Source organism: Odocoileus virginianus, chromosome 27 (assembly GCF_023699985.2).
Source record: "Odocoileus virginianus isolate 20LAN1187 ecotype Illinois chromosome 27, Ovbor_1.2, whole genome shotgun sequence".
NCBI classification, from domain to species: Eukaryota; Metazoa; Chordata; class Mammalia; order Artiodactyla; family Cervidae; genus Odocoileus; species Odocoileus virginianus.
In genome coordinates, this window is record NC_069700.1 from 5,060,900 (window position 1) to 5,080,986 (window position 20,087).

Consider the following 20,087-nt stretch of genomic DNA (forward strand, 5'->3'; position numbering starts at 1 on the left):
AATCACTTCTTGAAGAAAATGTGCAACAACCCACATTGTCCTTGCTGTTTTGTTCCTTGAAGTTTCAGTTTTAAGTCCTGGTGAAGTGAAGTCGCTCAGTCATGTCCGATTCTTTTCGACCCCATGGACTGTAGCCCACCAGGCTCTTTGGTCCATGGGATTTTCCAGGCAAGAATACTGGAGTGGGTTGCCATTTCCTTCTCCAGGGGATCTTCCCAACCCAAGGAAGGAACCTGGGTCTCCTGCATTGTAGGTAGATGCTTTTACAGTCTGAGCCACCACATTTAAAATTCATGAAAGTAAAAATAAAATAAAATTCATGAAAGTCAGAAATATAAAGCTTAAGCTCATGACTGGGCTTGAAACTCACTTTAGAAAACTTTATCTTATAAGCTCTCATTCTGAAAATGGTTCATTATTTCAAAGCCTTATTTTCCCCCCACTATAGTTGCCGCTATAGAGTTTAACTTTATTTTATGTGGTCATTTATTACAATGATATTTGCTTTGTTCCTTGTGATAGTTTGTATTTGTCATAAGTGTTAAGGTTGGATAAAGCTTTGGGTCTTCTAAGTTGTAGTTTTCTTAGACCTATAGTCAGTGGCATGAATGAAGAAAGTTTTGTTCAGGAAAATAATATAAACCTTATTTCTTTTTAAAACTTAGTGCATTTTTTTGAAATAAATTAAAAAAAAATTTTTTTTGTACACAGGAGAATGAAGGTCCTTTGCAGTCCATTCAGGAAAAGGATGAGAGTGGAATGCCCCAGGATGCTTTCTCTGTAATCAAGTTTGTGTTCTGTGTGTGTGCTGTCTTGTTCTGTTTCCTGGACTACCCACGTGATTTCTTCCTCCAGTTATTCAAACCTGAGAAATCCTCTTCTACTTTTCTAATCTGCATCAATTTATCACCATGTCTTTATTACACTACTAATATCCTAAAGTAGGCTATTCTGTTGCACTATTTTAGGTGGAGGTAGACAGTATCGAACTAAATGGACACAATGCTGGCTCTTCTAGAACTTCCAGCCTGGCAGAGAGCCAAAGAGACAGATTAAGAACAAAAGTAAGATGGTAGGAAGAAAATGGAACAGGTGTTGTGATGGAGAATAATTGCACTTGACTGACTTTAGATAGGGGCTTCCCAGGTGGCGCAGTGGTAAAGAACCTGCCTGCCAATGCAGGAGACCCAAGAGGCATGGGTTCGATCCCTCGGTTGGGAAGATCCCCTGGAGGAAGGCATGGCAACCCACTCCAGTATTCTTGCCTAGAGAATCCGGTGGACAGAGGAGCCTGGTGGGCTACAGTCCCCAGGGTTGCAAAGAGTCGGACATGACTGAAGCAGCATAACACAACTTAAATTCTGTTTAAATGTTTAATTTCAAATGCTCTCTCTTCACTTAAATCAAACTAGGAATAAATGGAATATCAGGTTGGATATAGTAAAATGACTCGTTAAAATACTGTAAGTTAGCCTGTAGGGTTGGACTGGGTTTTCTTGATTAAAGAAGAAACATATCTTTTATAGTACAGATATTTAAGAATACATGTTGTTCAAGCACACATACAGAGACACACATAGAGAGATAGGTCTTGACTAACTTTCAGGCAGAAAAGTTCAGTTTCATTCGTCATAGCCATTTGTGTTTATTAGTTCCCTTAATTGTAAATATTTGTGTTGAATTTGTTTTCTCCTGTTAAAATCATTTATGTAACTTAATGAGTAATAATAGGCTTGACTTTTGTAGTGTTATAGAGTTTCTAACATCACTGAGGATAAAGTCTCTTTATCCACGGATACCTGCAATTCAGGTGTGGTTTTCCGTAAGTCAGCAGTTCTCAGACTTTAGCATGATGAGGATCACCTGAAAGGCCCTGCTCCCAGAGTTTCTGACTCCTAACAGGTCCCCTGGTGATGTCCGTGCTGTGCCGGTGGTGGTTTTGCAAACTACTCTCTTAAGCCCCCAAAATCATTGCCTGCGTGGTTATTATTCAAGACATAACTCTATTCTTACCCTCTTTTTCGGCACTGAATTTTTCTGCACTGAATTATTCCTGATAACAATTGTTAGAAATATCACTATGAGATAAATATCCTCGGGGGGAAAAGAGTAATTTTCAAACTGTCAACATTCCAGCTTCAATCGCTTATTACTAATGCATTCCATGATGAAGGATTTCAGAAAATCAAAGAATATTTTCAGGGACAGCACCATGCTCCTCAAAAATATAACAGTCTTTTATTACGCCATCTTGACAGATCAATAAATAAGGCAAGTAAGTTTCATTTGTTTTGTAATCAGAATACCGACATGTAACTGTGTAAGGTTTTTAACTTGGTGTGGTCTCATCCCAAGGAACTGGATAAAAATGAATTCCAGCATGTTTCTCTGTTGCTGAAATGTATCCAGCGATTCTTCATTGATGGCCTCAAAGAAGATGAGCCTTTACTGATTAAGCAGGGTCTGATCCCAAAGATAAGTGTCATCTTTTAATTTTGTGCGGGTTTGGGTAATTTAAAGAACAAGAGAAGATTCAGTTGCCCAGTTTGGTATTTTATATTCCTTTGAAGTCAGATTTGAAAAGGAATTGATGCCAGGGCTTATTACCTGTATCCAATCAAAACTTAAGTTCCACGTATTTCCTGATGTATGGGGTAGACAAGACACTTGGGAAATGGACAGGAATAAGTCAGACACAGCCCCCCCTCCCCTTGACAAGTCAATGCAGTGATGGTATGATTTTATTATTTCAATGGATTTAGCTTAAATATAGAATGAAGATAATGGATTATTACACCCCTCCCCCAAAAGGTTTATAACTATTTCAATAGACTTTATTAACAAGAGTTATTGTTGTTCACTGACTCAGTCACGTCTGACTCTTTGCAACCCCATGGACTGCAGCACTCCACGCTTCCCTGTCCTTCACCATCTCCCAGAGTTTTTGCTCAGATTCATGTCCATTGAGTCAGTGATGCTACCTGACTACCATCTGTCAATCCCTTTCTCCTCCTGTCCTCAGTCTTTCCAGCATCAGGGTCTTTTCCAATAACAAGATAGGACCTAGATAAATGATCAGTTTATCCTTTGTCACAGGCCACTTCTCCAACTTCCTAAAAACCTAGTTGAATCTGAAAAAAACACATGGCAAAAGTATCTTTTGCTTATTCTAGGTCACCCAAATCACACAGTTCTGTTTTTTAATCAGAAGGTAACATTGTGTGTGTCTTTGATAATGGCATCTGGAAGCAAAGCAGAGTTTTCACAGTCTCTTGCTGTACTTTTTTTTTCATGATTAAGATTTGCAGCCCTGAGATTGATTTTTGATGAGAACATGAGGGTAGGTAGGGGATAGATGGGTGACCGAGCTGGCAATGAAATCTCTATTTACCCACTCGTACCTGAAGTTTATCGAGATCGGGTTGGGCCAAGGAGATGTGTCTGTCCTTTTTCACTTTAAAATTCCTGGAGGCCTACAGTCCATGGGGTTGAAAAGAGTTGGACATGACTGAGCGACTAAGCAACAACTCCCTGATATACTTACTTATGCAGGTGATTTGAAGTGGGGATAAAGAGCCAAAACTCCAAAGGAATGGAGCAGGGTGTCCCAAGGCACCTTGGAAGCTGAAGCTGATTTGAAGGGATGAATTGGGATCTGCTCTGAGATGAAATCTGTATTTAGACTTCAGAATGCCTTCCCAAGAGTTGAAAAGTGTCAGATCAGGTCTCCACTGGAGTTTTGAAACCAAATAGGAATTTCCACATTCCGTTGGAATTCTAGCTGGTGATGGAAATGCCACAGCCATAATTTAAACACCTTGTAAAGCATGTAGTGTTAATTTGTGTAGGTATTGACCCAGGAGACTAGGTTGATATTATCAGAGTGGAGGTGGGTACCAGATTTTATACTTCAAAAGCCCACCGGGCTCACAGGCTCAACACAGAGTGTGCTGGGAGGTGGTTCGCCATAAAAGAAGAATTTCCTACAGAGAGGAGCAAGTTTGGCCCTGTGCTTGAAGATTCAGGAGGACTGAGCGACTTCTCCTTCACCAAATGCGTCACGAGTAGCAGTTATTGCATCCATCAATAATTATCTGTCTGGTTTCTGGATGACACAGCTGTAGGGGCAACTGGTGTAACAGTTACCATGTATAATCTTGGCACAGCGATGCCTTCAGAGTGAATTCCTAGTCCAGGTTTTGATCAGATAATGTGGCATTTTGCCCACCTGTCTAAATCTATACTCAGTGGGTTTTGATGGGCTGGGGCAGGGGGACAGGATTTGGGGGCATAAATGGAATAGTGACAGAAATATATTTAAAAGCATAGAATTTTGAACATGAGTATAGGGAGGGAGAAAAAAGTGCCTTGGCAGTGAGTTCTGCTTATAGAGGAACATTTAAAAAAATTTTTTTTATTAGAGAATAGCTCATTTACAGTGTTGTGTTAGTTTCAGGTATATAGCCAAGTGAATCAGTTATACGTATATCCACTTGTTAAAATTTCTTTCCCAATGTAGGCCATTAGAGTGTTGAGTAGAGTTCCCTGTACTATACAACAAGTTATTATTTATCTGTTATATATATATATTAATAGTGTTGTGTATAAAGCAGTCTCAATTTATCCCCTGCCCCACTGACCTCTGGGACATTTCTTCCATGGATTGTTGGAGAAAAGTTTGCTTTAGGAGGTAGATGATTCAATCAAATGCAAATATTTGTCTGATTTGAGATAAAAGAAAATCACCTGGAACTTAATAGAGCTTCCAAACCTTGCTGTACCTTAGAATCGCCTAGAGAGCTTTGAGACGTCATGTGAGGGTCCCATTGCCAGAGATTCTGATTTACTGGGTCTGCAGTGGTCTCACTCATGAGGGCATTTTAAAGCTCCCCAGGATTTCCTAATGTGCAGCCAAGATTGAGAGCTGATGGATTCATCCATGGCCTTCAGATGGTACCTCGGGTCCTCAACTCTGAAGTGGAGAAAGTTTCCAGGGCCCCACTCCTGTAAGAGTTCCTCATCACAAACTCATGTCACCAACCTCTTATTCAACTGATGATTTCTGACTGTGCATGCCAGGATTTTCTTTCTTTTTTTTACAAGAGTGTCTAGTCTCTGCAAAAAACATCCAAAGATGACCTTCGCTTTATTGAATAAATATGTTCTAGAGAGGTTTATGGGCTTCCCAGGTGGCTCAGTGGTAAAGAATCTGCCTGCCCATGCAGGAGACACAGGTTTGATCCCTGGGTTGGGAAGATCTGGAGAAGGGAATGGCAGTCCACTCCAGTATTCTTACCTGGAGAATCCCATGGACAGAGGAGCCCGGCGTGCTGCAGTCTGTGGGGTCGCAAAGAGTCAGAGACGACTGAGCATCTGAGCACACATGGCCACACGGAGGTTTATATGTTAATTTTAAATCACACCAATTCTAGCAGCGTAATATGAACTGGGATAGATGTTCCTATGGGGTGGGGGTGGCGAGGGGTGGGGATCTCCAATTAGCTGGAAGCTTCTGGCAGAAGGAAGGAAGGAAGGTGGCCAGGCCTGTGTCCTGCACTGGCCCACTTCTGGAGTGCTCCCTGGAATCTGCTGTCCTTTGACTTTGGATGGCTTGTTTTCTGTAACCTCCCAGGTTACAGGAATGAGGAATTTCTCCTGCGTTCTCTTGACCACTCACTCGCCCCTTTATAAGGCTCTCTGGTGTGGATGATCCTGGCACAGTCTCCAGTTCTTGCTGGTATCAGAACTTATTGCAACCCTGTAGTGGTCTGAGTCCATTCTGGAGTGGCCTAGACTTCAGGACTAGACCTAATTGAAATGACAGGGAATGGAAAGAGGTCTTTAAAATGACAGAGTTGTGAAATGTTATTGAATGGGGAGTAGTAATTCAGTCCTAGAGGTTGTATAAGTATTTCTTTTCTTGTGCACATGGTTTCCTGGTTTGAAAGAACAGTGGGATTTCTGAGCATGGCAGACCTAGCTTCAGACACATCTCTGAAGAATGTGACAGAAGATTTTTTTGACACCGCCTTGGTAAGGATGGGGGTGGGTGCTTTCCTGAGCAGATACCATTGGTAATTTGCAGGAATCTTCAAGTCGTTTATAAAGCTTGTGTTTTTCCAAGAAGTGGATTTTACTAAATGACTCATATTTTATTATTAGGAATGTTGCATGAAATAGTAACAAACAATATGTGTAACCAATGTTATAGAAAAATAAGGTGATTTATTTTCAAATATATTATTCACCTGATTGGAGGTAATAGGCTGATTTTAATAAAGTGGATTGAAGGCCAAATAGGATTTCTCTATAATTTTTTTCTACAGTAGTTAAAGTTAACTTCTGCCTGTTAGAGAATTATCAGCATTAATGCATTAATGTTATAGTTGCTAATGCTTTTAAAAAATAATAGAAGTTTTACTTTTTCTTTTCATTAGACTATTTCCAGAAGTAGTAGTAAAGGTGAGTGTATTATTTACTACTAATTGGCCGCTGACCTCTCATTAATAGAATATTCTTGAATAGAGAAGAATGTTTATCTAAATGATACATAGAAGTGATGTGGGTTTAACTATTACTTGGGTTAACTGACCATTTTATGGTTGTCAGATTGTGGTGCTGCAGTGAATTTTGCTATAAATTGTGCCTCATTTACCTCTGGTAAACATCTTTATTTTGCTGCTTCTCCCACCATTTGGTCATTCAGTTCTGATCAGGGATGGAGAGCCACTTTTAAAATCCAGACAGCAAAATTACCTATTACTGATTTAACTTAAAATCAATTCTGATGCCTCTGTCTGTCTTTCAAGAGCACAAAAGGTAGGTAATTTGGATGTTAGGGTGATGTTGTTCAACTTAGCTCAAGTTAAAGGTAATTCCACATTTTGAATTATGAAACCATGCATTCAAAGATGCAGAGGGGTGGAGTGGGGTGGGGGGGGTTAAGAGGGAGGGGCCATGTATACTTCCGGCTGATTCACGATGTTGTATGGCAGAAACCAACACATTATAAAGCAATTATCCTCCAATTAAAAATAAAGAAAACAAAGCTGGGTAGATATCGGGGCCATTGTCATGTCCTCTCTCTGTTGTCCATCTTTTTTATTTTGAAAAGCTGCTACTAAATTCACACTACATTCTACAGTGGATGTGCTGCGCTGTGCTTACTCGCTCAGTTGTGTCTGACTCTTTGCGACCTGTGGATTATAGTCTGCCCGGCTCCTCTGTCCATGGGATTCTCCAGGCAAGAATCCTGGAGTGGGTCGCGATTCCCATCTCCAGGGTATCTTCCTGATCCAGGGATCGAACCTGGGTCTTCTGCATGGCAGGCAGATTCTTTACCGTCTGAGCCACCAGGGAAGCCGCCTAAGACCTTTATAAAATTCTTCCTTTTACGAAATACACAAATGTGGGAAACGCATAGAAACAATGGGAAGCTGCAGGGGCCACCCTTGCACGTTGCTCACTCTGGACACCAAAGCAGCGTTGCCTGAGATGCGATGATCACAGTCAGACGCTGCATGCACTGCTGCTGTTTCTCTCCGTGGACGTCTAGGTCGTGCAGGACAAGGAAGCCTGGCGTGCTGCAGTTCATGGGATCGCAGAGTCTGACAGGACTTAGCAACTGAACAACAAACGCCCTGCAAATCTATTGTGCCCTGGGGGTTTCTAGAACTTGCAGTAGGCTGTCATGTGTCCCTTATCCAGCCTAGATAATTTCACAAACATTTGCTGCCCATGGCTTTTCAGCCTTTGCCTCTCCTGCTGTGTACATTTTCTTATTCCTTTCTTTTTTTTTAGTATCAGTGTGATTCTTGGAAAATTCTGCTTTCAGGGAAAATTCAGATGTTGAATTCCTTCATATTGACCTTGGGATTTCTAGTGACAGAAGAAGCTGTAAATCCTTTTATCCAAAGGGAGGTGAGTTGCTGACAGCCGTTGCCCTGGGCCCCGTGGAGAAGGTTGTGCCTAGTCCCCTCTTTTGTTTCTTCCTCTGAAAACCTTTCCCGACTCCCAACAGGCACTGAAGACCTTGAACGGCATTCTGCAAGCTGTCCCTCGGGAAGAGAGAAGACGGCTCCTCTTGTTGGAGGGCCCCTGTCGCCTTATGTACGTGACCTTGACCTGATTTGGTGGTGATATAAGGGCAAAATCTCCCTGGAGCGTACTGCCCCAATCTATTGTGCTTTCTTGGAGGCTCAGATGGTAAAGAATCTGCCTGCGATGCAGGAGACCTGGATTGGATCCCTGGGTCAGGAAGGTCCCCTGGGGAAGGGCATGGCAACCCACTCCAGGATTCTTGTCTGGAGAATCCCATGGACAGAGGAGCCTGATGAGCTACAGTGCATGGGTCACAAAGAACCAGACACAACTGGGCAACTAGCACACAGACAATCTTTGTTCTGTTTAGGTGTTTGCAGTGGTGGTGGGCTTTTTGTTTGGTTTTTTTTTTTTTTTTTTTGGTTCTATCACATTTGTGAGGTGAAGTACTTTTCTCAGGCTTTAGATTATTTTTCACTGTGTGAATGTGAACTGAATTAGTGACTCGTGGGAGAATGTTAAGAATACAGACCTGGTGGCAGGCTTCAGCCTTCCAATCCTGGTTTTGCCACTTATGCTGGTTGTTCCTCTAGAGCACAGTCTTAACTCACAACGCCTCAGTCTGCTCACCTGTCAAACAGAGCCAACATTAATACCTGAACGATAGAGTGCAGGTTGAATCAGGCAATCCATTAGGGAGCAGACACTCACAGGTTACCAGCCGTTAGCTGTCCCAGGACGGCATGTATTGCTTTCCACGGGATGGATTTGGGGGGTTTTGGTGACCCACTCACAGTTACATGGTTCCTGGGACATTGAAATTTGGAGGTAAGGTGGTTGTGTTGACCATGGGAAGCAGCACTGAATTGTTTTGAGATTTGAGCCTGAACCTGTGACTGTGTGCTGTGCACCAGTCAGCATCAGAGACATCATGGCCCTGCTTTGTTCAAGTGACACGCAGCCGTGCCTGCAAGAAGAGGGAATCCAGTTTATTACAGTGTGGGCTTCCCCGCTGGCTCAGATGGTAAAGAACCCGCCTGCAATGCAGGAGGCATGGGTTCGATCCCTGAGTCAGGAAGATCCCCTGGAGGAGGACATGGAAACCCACTCCAGTATTCTCGCCTGGAGAATCCCCAAGGACAGAGGAGCCTGGCAGGCCACAGTCCATGGGGTCACAAAGGGTCAGACATGACTGAGCGACCAAGCCCAGCACAGACCTGAAAGAGGTGGTTGGTGACTGTGGAGCTCAGCGGGTTTGTCCGTTTAACTCTGCAGGATGCAGTGTTTCCTCTGAAATTTTCCTGCTACGTTTCTTTGAATACAGTAGTTTAATTATTACCCTTAGTCATGCACCTAGATCTGGAGAGAAGTTGACCCGATGGATTCTGCTCAGTTTTCAGACTAATGCAATGGTCCTGTCTTAACATTTGAGTGTTCTCACCTGGAATGTTCTGCACTTCTAGTCAAATGTAAAACCTGCAAAGATAAAATTAAGTAGAACTCTCGATAAGACCATTCTAAAACTTTTACTAAATTGTGACAAATCCATCCATTTATTATGAGAAACTGAACTATTACAAGATTTCTGAAATCCATTCTTCAACTGTGGAGTTATGACATTAAAAAAGACCAGCCCCACACTTGTTAGCATTTAATTGAAATTCTTAAATGAACATGAAGTTTGGGAATCTCCGGTGGTTACCGTAATGTGATAACTTAACCCCATTACATCTGTAACTTTATCAGTTTTAAAATTTGATTCCTAACAGTGATAGGAAAGACCCACAGCACCTACTGTATCATTTCTTCCAGGGTCAAGCTATGTGACAATAGTAGTAAAGAATATACATCTTCATAGGCTGATGAGGTGATTATAGAATTCCAGAATCTTAGCATTTGCTGAATCTTCAGAGATGATCAAACTCACTTTACAGAAGAACTAGAATCTCAGAATGTGTAGTAGTTCTGGTTTCTCTTTAAAAAGTATATTTAAGTCAATATATACATTTGAGACTTTTCCCATAAAAATGTGTTCTTGACATTGAGGACATTCTGATAATGAGTTTGAAATACTTAAAAAAATATACATCTCAGTTTAAAATTTTAATGCCAAATGTAGTAAAGTTTTACTTATTTATGTTCATCCCAGTAAAATGAAATTTATCTAAATATTTCAGGAAAGACCTTGCAAGGACAATCTTGACTGTGGGTGGTAAGAAGCATTTAGAATTTTAAATATGAGAATATTAAATACTGGACATGGGGGGTTTAATGAGCATCTGGGAACTATGGGGAGTAAAGTATGGTCAAATTGAAAATAGGAAGTAGAATTTTATTTTTAATTTATGATTGAAGCATTAAGCATGCTGAAATGAATAGTTAATGAATATTCCTTTACTCTCCAATGAGGTGAGTCAAATTTGATCATTTTTCCACATTTGCTTTAAATTCTTTTTTAAGTAAATCAAAGTTCCAGGTAAAGCCCTGTGTCCAAGTTCCCATCCCATTCCCCTCTTTATCTGTAGAGATAATCCTTGACTTGGACTGGTTTTCCATTTTCAAGAATATGTTTAGACATTAATACATATATTCACAAGCAACATATACTGTTATTTTGCAAATTTAAGTTTGCATATCCAGTTGCCATTTGATTTTTACCTTTAAAATTGTTTAAAATCTAAGCATGTTGGGATATGTAGTTTTGTTTATCTGCTCTGAAAAACCAGTTTATGTTGAGATTTTGTTATAGTAGAAATATTTCTTAAGGCTGGGAAAAAAAATCTCCTTTTTTTTTTTTTAAATTGAGGTCTAGTTGATGTATAATATAAGTTACAGGTATAGAATATAGTAATTCACAATTTTTAAATGTTATACTCAGTTTATAGTTACTGTAAAATTCTTTCTGTATTCCCCATGCTGGGCAGTGTATCCTTATAGCTAATTTTATACTCAATACTTTATATCTCTTACTTCCTCACTCCTATCTTGCCCCTCTCCCCTTCCCTCTTCCCACTGGTAACCACTAATTTATTCTCTGTGTCTGCAAGTCTTAGACATAGTTGGTTTTGAATGTTTTAATATATCTGAAATATAGAATGCAGAAGTAACATTTAATTTTTTTAGAAATTGTTGCGTGTTGACCTGTTGTTTGGATTTTTCTCCTAATATTTCTTATAGATGAATGTAAGTGATTATTGGGACTTCCCTGGTGGCTCAGATTGTAAAGAATCTGCCCGCAGTGCAGGAGACCTGGGTTTGACCCCTAGGTCGGGAAGATCCTCCAGAGAAGGGCATGGCAACCCACTCTTGTATTCTTGCGTGGAGAATCGCACAGACAGGAGCCTGGCGGGCCGCAGTCCATGGGGTCACAAAGGGTCAGACACGACTGAGCGACTCACACGTTCACACTTTAAATGATTACAAGTGCTCCAGGATATAGCTTGCTACTTCAAACTAGAAGCCACAGGCTAGTCTTCTGAGCTGGAACTTCTTAGAGCAAATGCTGATCTGTGGAACTCGTTTCTTCTTTGCTTCGTGCCCAGAATTATCCCTGTCTGCCATGTTTTTAATCTCTAGATTATGACCAGCAGGTGGCTCTCTGTGAAGCGTTGTGTAGACTGACGATGAGAAAATCCAGGGAGGACTTTGTCCCTCAGTGGTTTGAAGATGACACCATTGCTAAGGCTTTCAAAGAAATTAACGACCGAGAATTTGAGACGGTGAGATCCATGATCATGAAAATTCCATGTAATCAATACTCATGAAGCATCTTCTCAGAGCCTTCATGTATGTTGGGCTTAGGGGAGGGTTTTTTTCCTTGAGTGTGATTATGTTGCCATTTTGAAGCTTCCTGTTTCCCACTTTTGTGAAAATAACTTGAGGACAATAAAAATAGAGTATGTGTGGGCCAAATACCAGCCTAGAGTTCGGACATTTTTACAGGAAACCCAGCCTGGAGACAGAACTGTGTGAATTTGATGGATCCAGTCAGAGACCACGTCATGGAGCGGGACGTGACTTTCCAAACAAACCTGGAAGGGTAGGGAGAGTCGGAGAAGAAAAGAGTGTGCCTGGCAGAGAGCAGCTGGGGTGATGTTGCAGGCTGAGGCTGGCCTGGGGGCTCTGGTGGCAGAGGGGTATTATGGGGTGGTTATGACGTGAGCTCTCCAGCCTCCGCAGTTTGAAGTGAAGTGAAGCCGCTCAGTCGTGTCTGACTCTGTGACCCCGTGGTCTATACAGTCCATGGAATTCTCCAGGCCAGGATACTGGAGTGGGTAGCCTTTGCCTTCTCCAGGGCATCTTCCCAACCCATAGTTTGAACCCAGGTCTCCCACATTGCAGGCGGATTCTTGACCAGCTGAGCCACAAGGGAAGCCAATAATTTTTGGTGTCTTTCATGCAACCTGCTTCCCTGGTAGCTCAGTTGGTAAAGAATCCGCTTGCAATGCAGGAGACCCCGGTTCGATTCCTGGGTCAGGAAGATCTACAGGAGAATGAATAGGTTACCCACTCTAATATTCTGGCCTGGAGAATTCCACGCCCTGTATAATCCATGGAGTCACAAAGAGTCGGACACGACTGAGCAACTTCATTTTCACTTTTCACTTTCAGTTTTGCAAAACAAAAGTAATTACCTTGTTTCTCAAATCATTTTCCGTCAGAGCCGGCAGTTTCTTAGTGGAATTGCTTTTAGAGGAAGGCTCACATCCGTGTCCCTTTAGTGCTGAATGTGGACATGGAGCGTGAGAACTGTTTACCACAACAGACATCCCCTGCCAGCAAGAGGGGAAAAAACCTGGATCAGTACTTCTCTAGTTTTAGAATTTGGGGGGTAACAAGTGTGCTTCCCTAATGGTCTTTGATCAGGAGAACTCTAGACGTATTCTTTATTCTTAGAACCTATAGCAGGAGAGAGATTCCAGGAAGGAGCAGGAGAGAGAACTGCTGATAAGGAAAACTGGCAGTGGATAAATCCACCAGGATAAACCCCCAGTTGATAAATTTTATGGGTTTGTGGTTGGCTTGCGCTGGGGAGATGGATGCCAAGGGTTAGTCAAATATTATAGTCTAGGTCATCAGTAAGAGGTGTTCCTCTTGTTCACTCTTTTAACCCAGGGAAACATAATTGCACATAAAGTATTCCTCAGCTGGGGGTTCAGAACTTGAGCCTGGAGCCTCCTCTTTCTGACACAAAGCATTGTTACAGTTATCATGGTTAATAATAAGTCCCTATGGAGTCTTGATGTCACTGGATCCTGAAAATGTAGACACAAACACTGGTCTCTGTTATGTTGCAAAGGGTAGTATTTAAATTGAATATCTTGGTTTGTTTAACAAAAAGTTTGCATTATTTACTTTGAAGGATTGTAGACGGTTTGTCAATCACCTAAATGACAGACTTGGTGACCAAAGAAGGTAAGATGTTTTCGCTGAGCTTTACTTTATTGACTAGTTCTATTCCGAGTGTCTTTTTAAACATTTATTTGGTTTTTGGTTGTGCTGGGTCTTTGTCTCTGCACGCGGGCTTTCTCTATAGTTGCGGCAGGCGGGGGCTTCTCTCCATGGTGGAGCACGAATTTCTCTTGGGGTGATGTCTCTTGTTGCAGAGCGCAGGCTGTGGGGTGCGTGGGTTTCGGTAGTTGTGGCTCACGGGCGTAACTGTTCCGAGGCATGTAGGATCTTCCCCGGGCTAGGGATCGAACCTGTGTCTCCTGTATTAGCAGGCAGATTCTTATCCCCGTATTACCAGAGAAATCACTGAATGTCTGATTATTTTTAGAACATCTAGAGTCTGTTTTATTTTAGGGGAGAATATAGAATACAGAATTTAATGGGCATCACTGGGTTATCCACTGCGTAGAATGCTAAGAAGCGAAGCCTCATTGTGCCTAGCGATTCATTAGTGTGTGTGTAAAATGGTTTCATTCAGTCTGTAACATATTTATTTGTGATTTAGAGCAGTTGTAACATTATATCCTCCAGAGAGATTTTATGAAGAATGATTTCCTGTAGGTCTGAGGATAACTAGAGAAAGACGTATTATGGACAGTTAAGTCTTTGAGAAAATGTTGGCTAAATTCACTCCTTTCATTAGGACTCTTGCCAGGCAGCTGGGTTGTGGTGTATACAGGACTGAAAACTTGGCTTGTAACCTGCCGGGTGGGATTTGAATTCTGTCCATGGAAACAGATCTCCATTTGCAGCTTTGAGAGCCTCTTCCATACTTTGTACCAAGGGAGTTAACAGCACACCTAGTTATCCATACTTGTGTATAGAATGTCTGTAGCTTGTGTGGGGGGTCCATCCATATTTTATTTTACTTTTTAATTGTGAGATGTTTTGCAGGGTCTATTCATTTCCATGCATTGCTGCTTTTGCTGGTGAGCATGAGGTATGTCTGTCTTTGGGGCTGTTGGGTGCTATATACTGAGATCCATAGGTAGATGTACATCAGGCCAAACTGCTTTTGCTACATAGAAGGGTGTTTTTGGGTTTTTTTAAAGGAATCTTTCTTCCTAGAGGGCTCAACTCTGAAGCTTACTATGTAAGATCTCTACTGTTACTACTTGATCAATGAATTTTTGAGTTTGTACACCTTGTTCATGAGGTCAGTTACAGGAACCTTGCATTACTCTATCCTGTTGATGGGCAGCATTGTTCACTCCTGGATTGGAGGGAAAGGGCAGGTCCCTTGCTTATATCCTTCCAGTTGGTGCCTCCCACTCTGTCCCCAGCAACTGGGGTCACTCTCCTTTCTCTAGCTCATTCTACCTTGTTCTTCATAGTCCAAAATTGTGTAGTCTCTTTTCACCCTCTTCTTTGGCTTCTAGAGGAACAAGATCCTTCCTGTAAAAGTGCGCCAACCTGTACCATCTCAGGTTTTTTTCGGGTAAACTTTTCTAAGGTCTCTGAACCTGGACTGGGCTGAGGTTTCCTGGATCACGTCTCTTGAATGTCCTCGTTAACTCTTTCTTTGTTTTGGGTCTAGCGCTGGCTTCTTGGCCTCTGTGAGCTGAACTGTTAGATCATGACTACATGATATATTCTTTCTCTCTCAAACTGATTTTGATAGCTTGATTCCTGTGTCTCAGGTCTATCTGTTTTTCATTCTGGTTGTCCGAGGACTCCAATCCCTGCTTGCTTGCTTCTTTCTAGGACTTCTAAATTTCCATCAGTTTCAGTAGGGGTCTGTACACTGGCTTTCCATGACACAGACATGTGTTAACACCTTTGCTCAACTCTGTAGCTGTTATTAATAAAAAGGGGACATGCATGATGGAATGGTGACCAAGAAATACTGTTTATTGGAGAAGCAAGTGGGAGAAGAGTAAGTCTAGTGTTTGTCCCACTTGCTGAGGAATAGAAACTTTATATATGCTTGTCGAGTGTGTCTGATGTATCTGGGAAGAAACAAAGGCATTGTTAATGGTTCCCATGAAAAGGGACCTCTGTGAAGTTGGGGGACAAAGAAGGAGACATTTACTCTTTCTATAAGTACCATGCTGTTTTAATCTATCTTTCTTTCTTCCTTCCTCCTTTCTTTAAGAGCATGTATTTATTTTGTAATACAGTCATTTCTTGGTACCTACCGGGGGCCAGGCCCAGGACCCCTTGTGGATGCCAAAGTCTGCGGATACCCAAGTCCCTTATCTAAAATAGCTTAGTATTTGCATACAATGAACACAAACTCTCCCACATATATTAAATCATCTCTAGATTACTTACCATGCAAATGCTATGCAAATAGTTGTAAATATTAATACAGTATGTTATGTAAATAATTGCCAATGTGTGGCAAAAATCAAGGTTTGCTTTTTAGAACTTTCTGACTCAATCCACATTTGTTTGAATGAACCCATGAATATGGAGGACGGACTGTAATCAATGAAAATGAGGATAATGGGAAATCTTCAGGTCTTAGCCTTCTTCTAACACGTGGCAAGTTAGACAGCCAATCAACATTTTTATTTGATCACAGTACCTCCTTGCTAGAAGTTTCTATCCATATGCCATGTGGATTGTTACTGCTTTCACAAAGAACTGTTCCCTCTGTGATTTGCACTAGAAAAAAACAGTGTGGATAGTTATCTGACACATTTAAACATCTATTGCTAAGTATAGAGTTTTTATAAGTTTATATAAGTTTTTATAAGTATATAGAGTTTTTCCAGAAATAGGTGAGCTATTACAATGGAAACCTTCTTCCTGTTTTGCAGAAGTGAGAGACAATAGGAGACCCTGTAATCTTAAAGTAGGGTGGTTCTAGGGAAAGAAGTTTTGTTTTTAGTGGAATTTTCATTTGAACCTTTCATGTATTAACACTGAAGTTATATCTTACAGATGCGAAAACCTGCAGATGAAAAATTAGAGAAATTTTGGATTGATTTCAACCTAGGGAGTCAGAGTGTAACTTTTTATATAAACAATCCTGAGGTAATCATGTTTGATTCCTGTTTAGACCTCAGTGCTTAGAGAATGTTGATATCCAAGTGTGTGTTAGTGCTCATGAATTTCACTTATTTTTTTCCCCCAAGAGTGATCTGTGGGACTCAGTAAGACTTTTGAAGGAAGCAGTGATGAATTTCAGCATACTGGGTAAGATGTTCGTTCTAAACTACTCCATGTTTTACTGCCGAGTGTTATTTCTGTTTACAGTTGCTGTGTATGGTTAGTGAATCCAGGGCGAACTTTGCTTGCCCTGAGGTAGAGGGCGCTGGTGAGTGTGGTGGAAGCCAGGCTGCGCTCGGGGGAAGGACTGGTGACTTCAGTCTGTAATGTTGGGGTTCGGTGACTTGCCTGAGTTTCTCACTGTAAAAAAAAATGGCTATAGTTCATGAACAAACTGAAAATAGAGTCACCATGGGATCCAGCAGTTCCACTTCTGGATTTATATCCAGAAGAATTGAAAGTTGGGCTTGAATAGATTTGCGTGCCAATGTTCATGGCCGCCTGATTCACAATAGCCGAGAGAGGGAAGACACCCACGTGTTCATCTACCGATGGATGGATAAAGTAGATGTAATCTGTACATACAGTGGACTGTTATTTACCTTTAAAAAAAGGAAATTCTGGCACATGCCACAACATAGATGATCCCTGAGGATGTCATGCTAAGTAGTAAACACTAGTCACAAAAAGACAAATACTGTGTGATTCCACTAAAATGGAGTATCTAAAGTCAAGTCAAGTCGAGAGAGACAGAAAGCAGAATGGTGCTTACCAGGGGCTGTGGGGAGGGGGAATGGAGAGCTGTTCAGTGGGTACAGAGTTTCAGATTAGTAAGGTGAAAAAGTTCTGTCTGGAGATCTTTTCCACACCTATGTGAATATACTTAATACCACTGAACTCTACACTTAAGAAAGATTGACAAGGTAAGTGTTACATTTTGTATCACAATTTTAAGAAGTGGTTATAGTACCTGCCTTCTGTTCCCCACTTATTTACACTAACAATTTATGAGTTACGTGGGTATGTACAACGCGTAGGTAAATATCAGCCCTTTGCCTCCCTCTTCTTAAATCTCCATCGCTCGCCTCTTCTCAGTAGGTAGAATTGAGGGGCATGGAATTGGGGAGAGAGCCTTTTCTGGGTCAATAAAGTTAGGTGCTGGTCTAGTTCAGCATTTCAGATATAATCACACTTAACCAGGATCCCTGAATTGGGTCTATTAAAAAATACAAAGATGTTTTGAAAATAACTTAATACACATAATCATTGAAGTAACTGGGTTTACTAAGGAGTTAACAAAACACTATGCAATTATATGAATTCTATGCTTACTTCACAAAGAATCTAGGGCAGCTTGCCTATTTATACCAAAATAAGAGAAATGGAAAATTGAAACCACAGACAAGCATGACAGAGTCTATCATGAAGGCTGAACTGAACTTGGCCTCCGTGGAGATTCAGATTTGGTGCTTAGCTTACTGAAAGCCAGGGTGAAAAGTGAAGCAGAATATATAACATGATTCTTACCTTATAAGCCCTGGAAAGAACAGATCCATCCTTCTAGCTTTGAACTCTCACTGGAGGTTCTCCCAAGGGGCTCCTGAGGGTAAGCCAGTCTTTCCTCAGCCCCGAGTGTTCCTTGCTGGACTTTCCTGGGTACATAAGTTAACTTCAGTGTTTTGTTAAAGGATGATTTTTGAAAAGGTGAAACGGTGACCCTCATAAAAATACATTAATAAAATGTGGATTAAAGGCCACATTAATGAGATAATTGGTAAGATGTAATAACCTGGAAGATGCAAAGAACTACACAATATAGGCAATTTACAAATAGGTTTGTAAATAGAATAGTTGTGTTTCATAAACACAATTTGAGTTTCTATGAACAAGAATCACTTGCATTATGTAATTTCTTCTGTTAAATGTTATTAGAAAAAGAGGGAAATTAGGGCATGAGGCGGCAGTAAAGGAAGAGACAGTAGAGGAGAGCCTTTCACCATGTAGCTCTGGGAGAAGGAAAGGATGGTGAAGACCGCCCATCATTCAGATGCTAATTGCAAGTCAATTACAGGTTGACACCTGTCTGACCAACCAGTACCACTCAGAGGTTCCCACAAGCTCCTCCTGGGGTTTCATAATTTGCTATAATGGTTCACAGAACTCAGGGAAACATGTTTGTTTACATTTATCAGCTTATTGTAGGGGATGATAAAGCGACTGCCTGTAATGCGGGAGATCTGGGCTCAATCCCTGGGTCGGGAAGATCCCCTGGAGAAGGAAATGGCAACCCACTCCAGTACTCTTGCCTGGAAAATCCCATGGATGGAGGAGCCTGGTAGGCTATAGTCCATGGGGTCGCAAAGAGTCGGACATGACTGAGCAGCTTCACTGGTACATAATAAAGGATCCAGAGGGTCCACAGTGCAGGGGCTTCTCTTTCTGAGGAGTTGGGCTGCGTCAGCCTCCTGGAATGTTTGTGTTCATCAGCCCAACAGCTCTGTGAACCCCATAGTTCAGGGATTTTTATGGAAGCTTTATCAGGTAGGCGTGATCCAATATTAACTCCACCTCTGGCCTTTTCTCTCCTCCCTGGAGGTTGGAGAGATAGAAGTTCCAACCCTCTAACCATGCCTTGGTCTTTCTGGGGACCAGTCTGCATCCTGAAGTTGTATAGGCTTCTCCAGCCCACAGTCACCTCATGAACTTAGAAAACACACTCATCACTCAGGAGATGCCAAGGGTGTTAGACGCTCTGGTGTCAGGAACCAAGGTCAAACACCAAATATGAGAGCAAAAGATGCTTCTAGCACCCCGTTGCTTAAAATGGATTTTAGGAGCTCTGTGTCAGGAACCGAGGCCAAGATCAAATGTATATATTTTATGGTGACATAGATGGGAAGGAGCAGAAGCCAGTGTTTCTGTAGTCACAGAATTGGAAAGACAGTATACGCTGAGCTGGAAGTGCCTCCTCTCTCTAGGAAGGGGGTTTATAGACATCTCATTAATAATGTAAATTAAAAATAAGTATAAATTAAGAATAACTCTTTGCAATCCCATGGACTGTAGCCTGCCAGGCTCTTCTGTCCATGGGTTTCTCCAGGCAAGAATACTGAAATGGGTTACCATGCCCTCCTCCAGGGGATCTTCCCAACCCAGGGATCCAGCCCAGGTCTCCCGCATTGCAGGAAGATTCTTTACTATCTGAGCTACCAGGGAAGCTATCTAGTCATTACCTGCTACTATTTAAGATATGTAACATATCATTGGTGTTTACTCTGAAGTCAATATTTTGTAGAGACTTCCATGGATCTGACTGTGGTCAGATCCTAATATTACTTTACATATTGTAAGTTTCTGAACCCTGAACTTTGCTGCTGAGGTGGTTTTCAGTAACCCACTTGCCAAGTTAATATCCTATACTTCATAAATATATCACCTTTTGGGGAGACTCTAAGATTCATAAAGTGCCTCATAGGAGCTGGAGGAGGTAGGTGTGACTTGGTAGTTTTATAGTCGAGGAAGCTGAGGCTTGTATAGCAAACTTAATGAACAAGACTCGCCTTTTGTGTGCACAACCCTTCCTGCTAAGGGGTTGGCAG

The 20,087-nt window shown here is 41.5% G+C and overlaps 1 protein-coding gene across 1 annotated transcript in view; it reads left to right on the forward strand.

The window, feature by feature from the left end:
• Positions 1 to 20,087, forward strand: part of SYCP2L (synaptonemal complex protein 2 like) — a 60,765-nt gene that overhangs the window by 5,222 nt on the left and 35,456 nt on the right. Inside the window, exons 7-18 of the mRNA XM_070456963.1 lie at positions 2,137 to 2,271; positions 2,356 to 2,475; positions 5,929 to 6,033; positions 6,438 to 6,462; positions 7,835 to 7,920; positions 8,021 to 8,109; positions 10,218 to 10,252; positions 11,617 to 11,759; positions 13,403 to 13,455; positions 14,386 to 14,431; positions 16,381 to 16,473; positions 16,575 to 16,635. Of these exons, the coding sequence (XP_070313064.1) occupies positions 2,137 to 2,271; positions 2,356 to 2,475; positions 5,929 to 6,033; positions 6,438 to 6,462; positions 7,835 to 7,920; positions 8,021 to 8,109; positions 10,218 to 10,252; positions 11,617 to 11,759; positions 13,403 to 13,455; positions 14,386 to 14,431; positions 16,381 to 16,473; positions 16,575 to 16,635 (991 nt within the window). The remainder of the gene's footprint in view (positions 1 to 2,136; positions 2,272 to 2,355; positions 2,476 to 5,928; positions 6,034 to 6,437; positions 6,463 to 7,834; positions 7,921 to 8,020; positions 8,110 to 10,217; positions 10,253 to 11,616; positions 11,760 to 13,402; positions 13,456 to 14,385; positions 14,432 to 16,380; positions 16,474 to 16,574; positions 16,636 to 20,087) is intronic.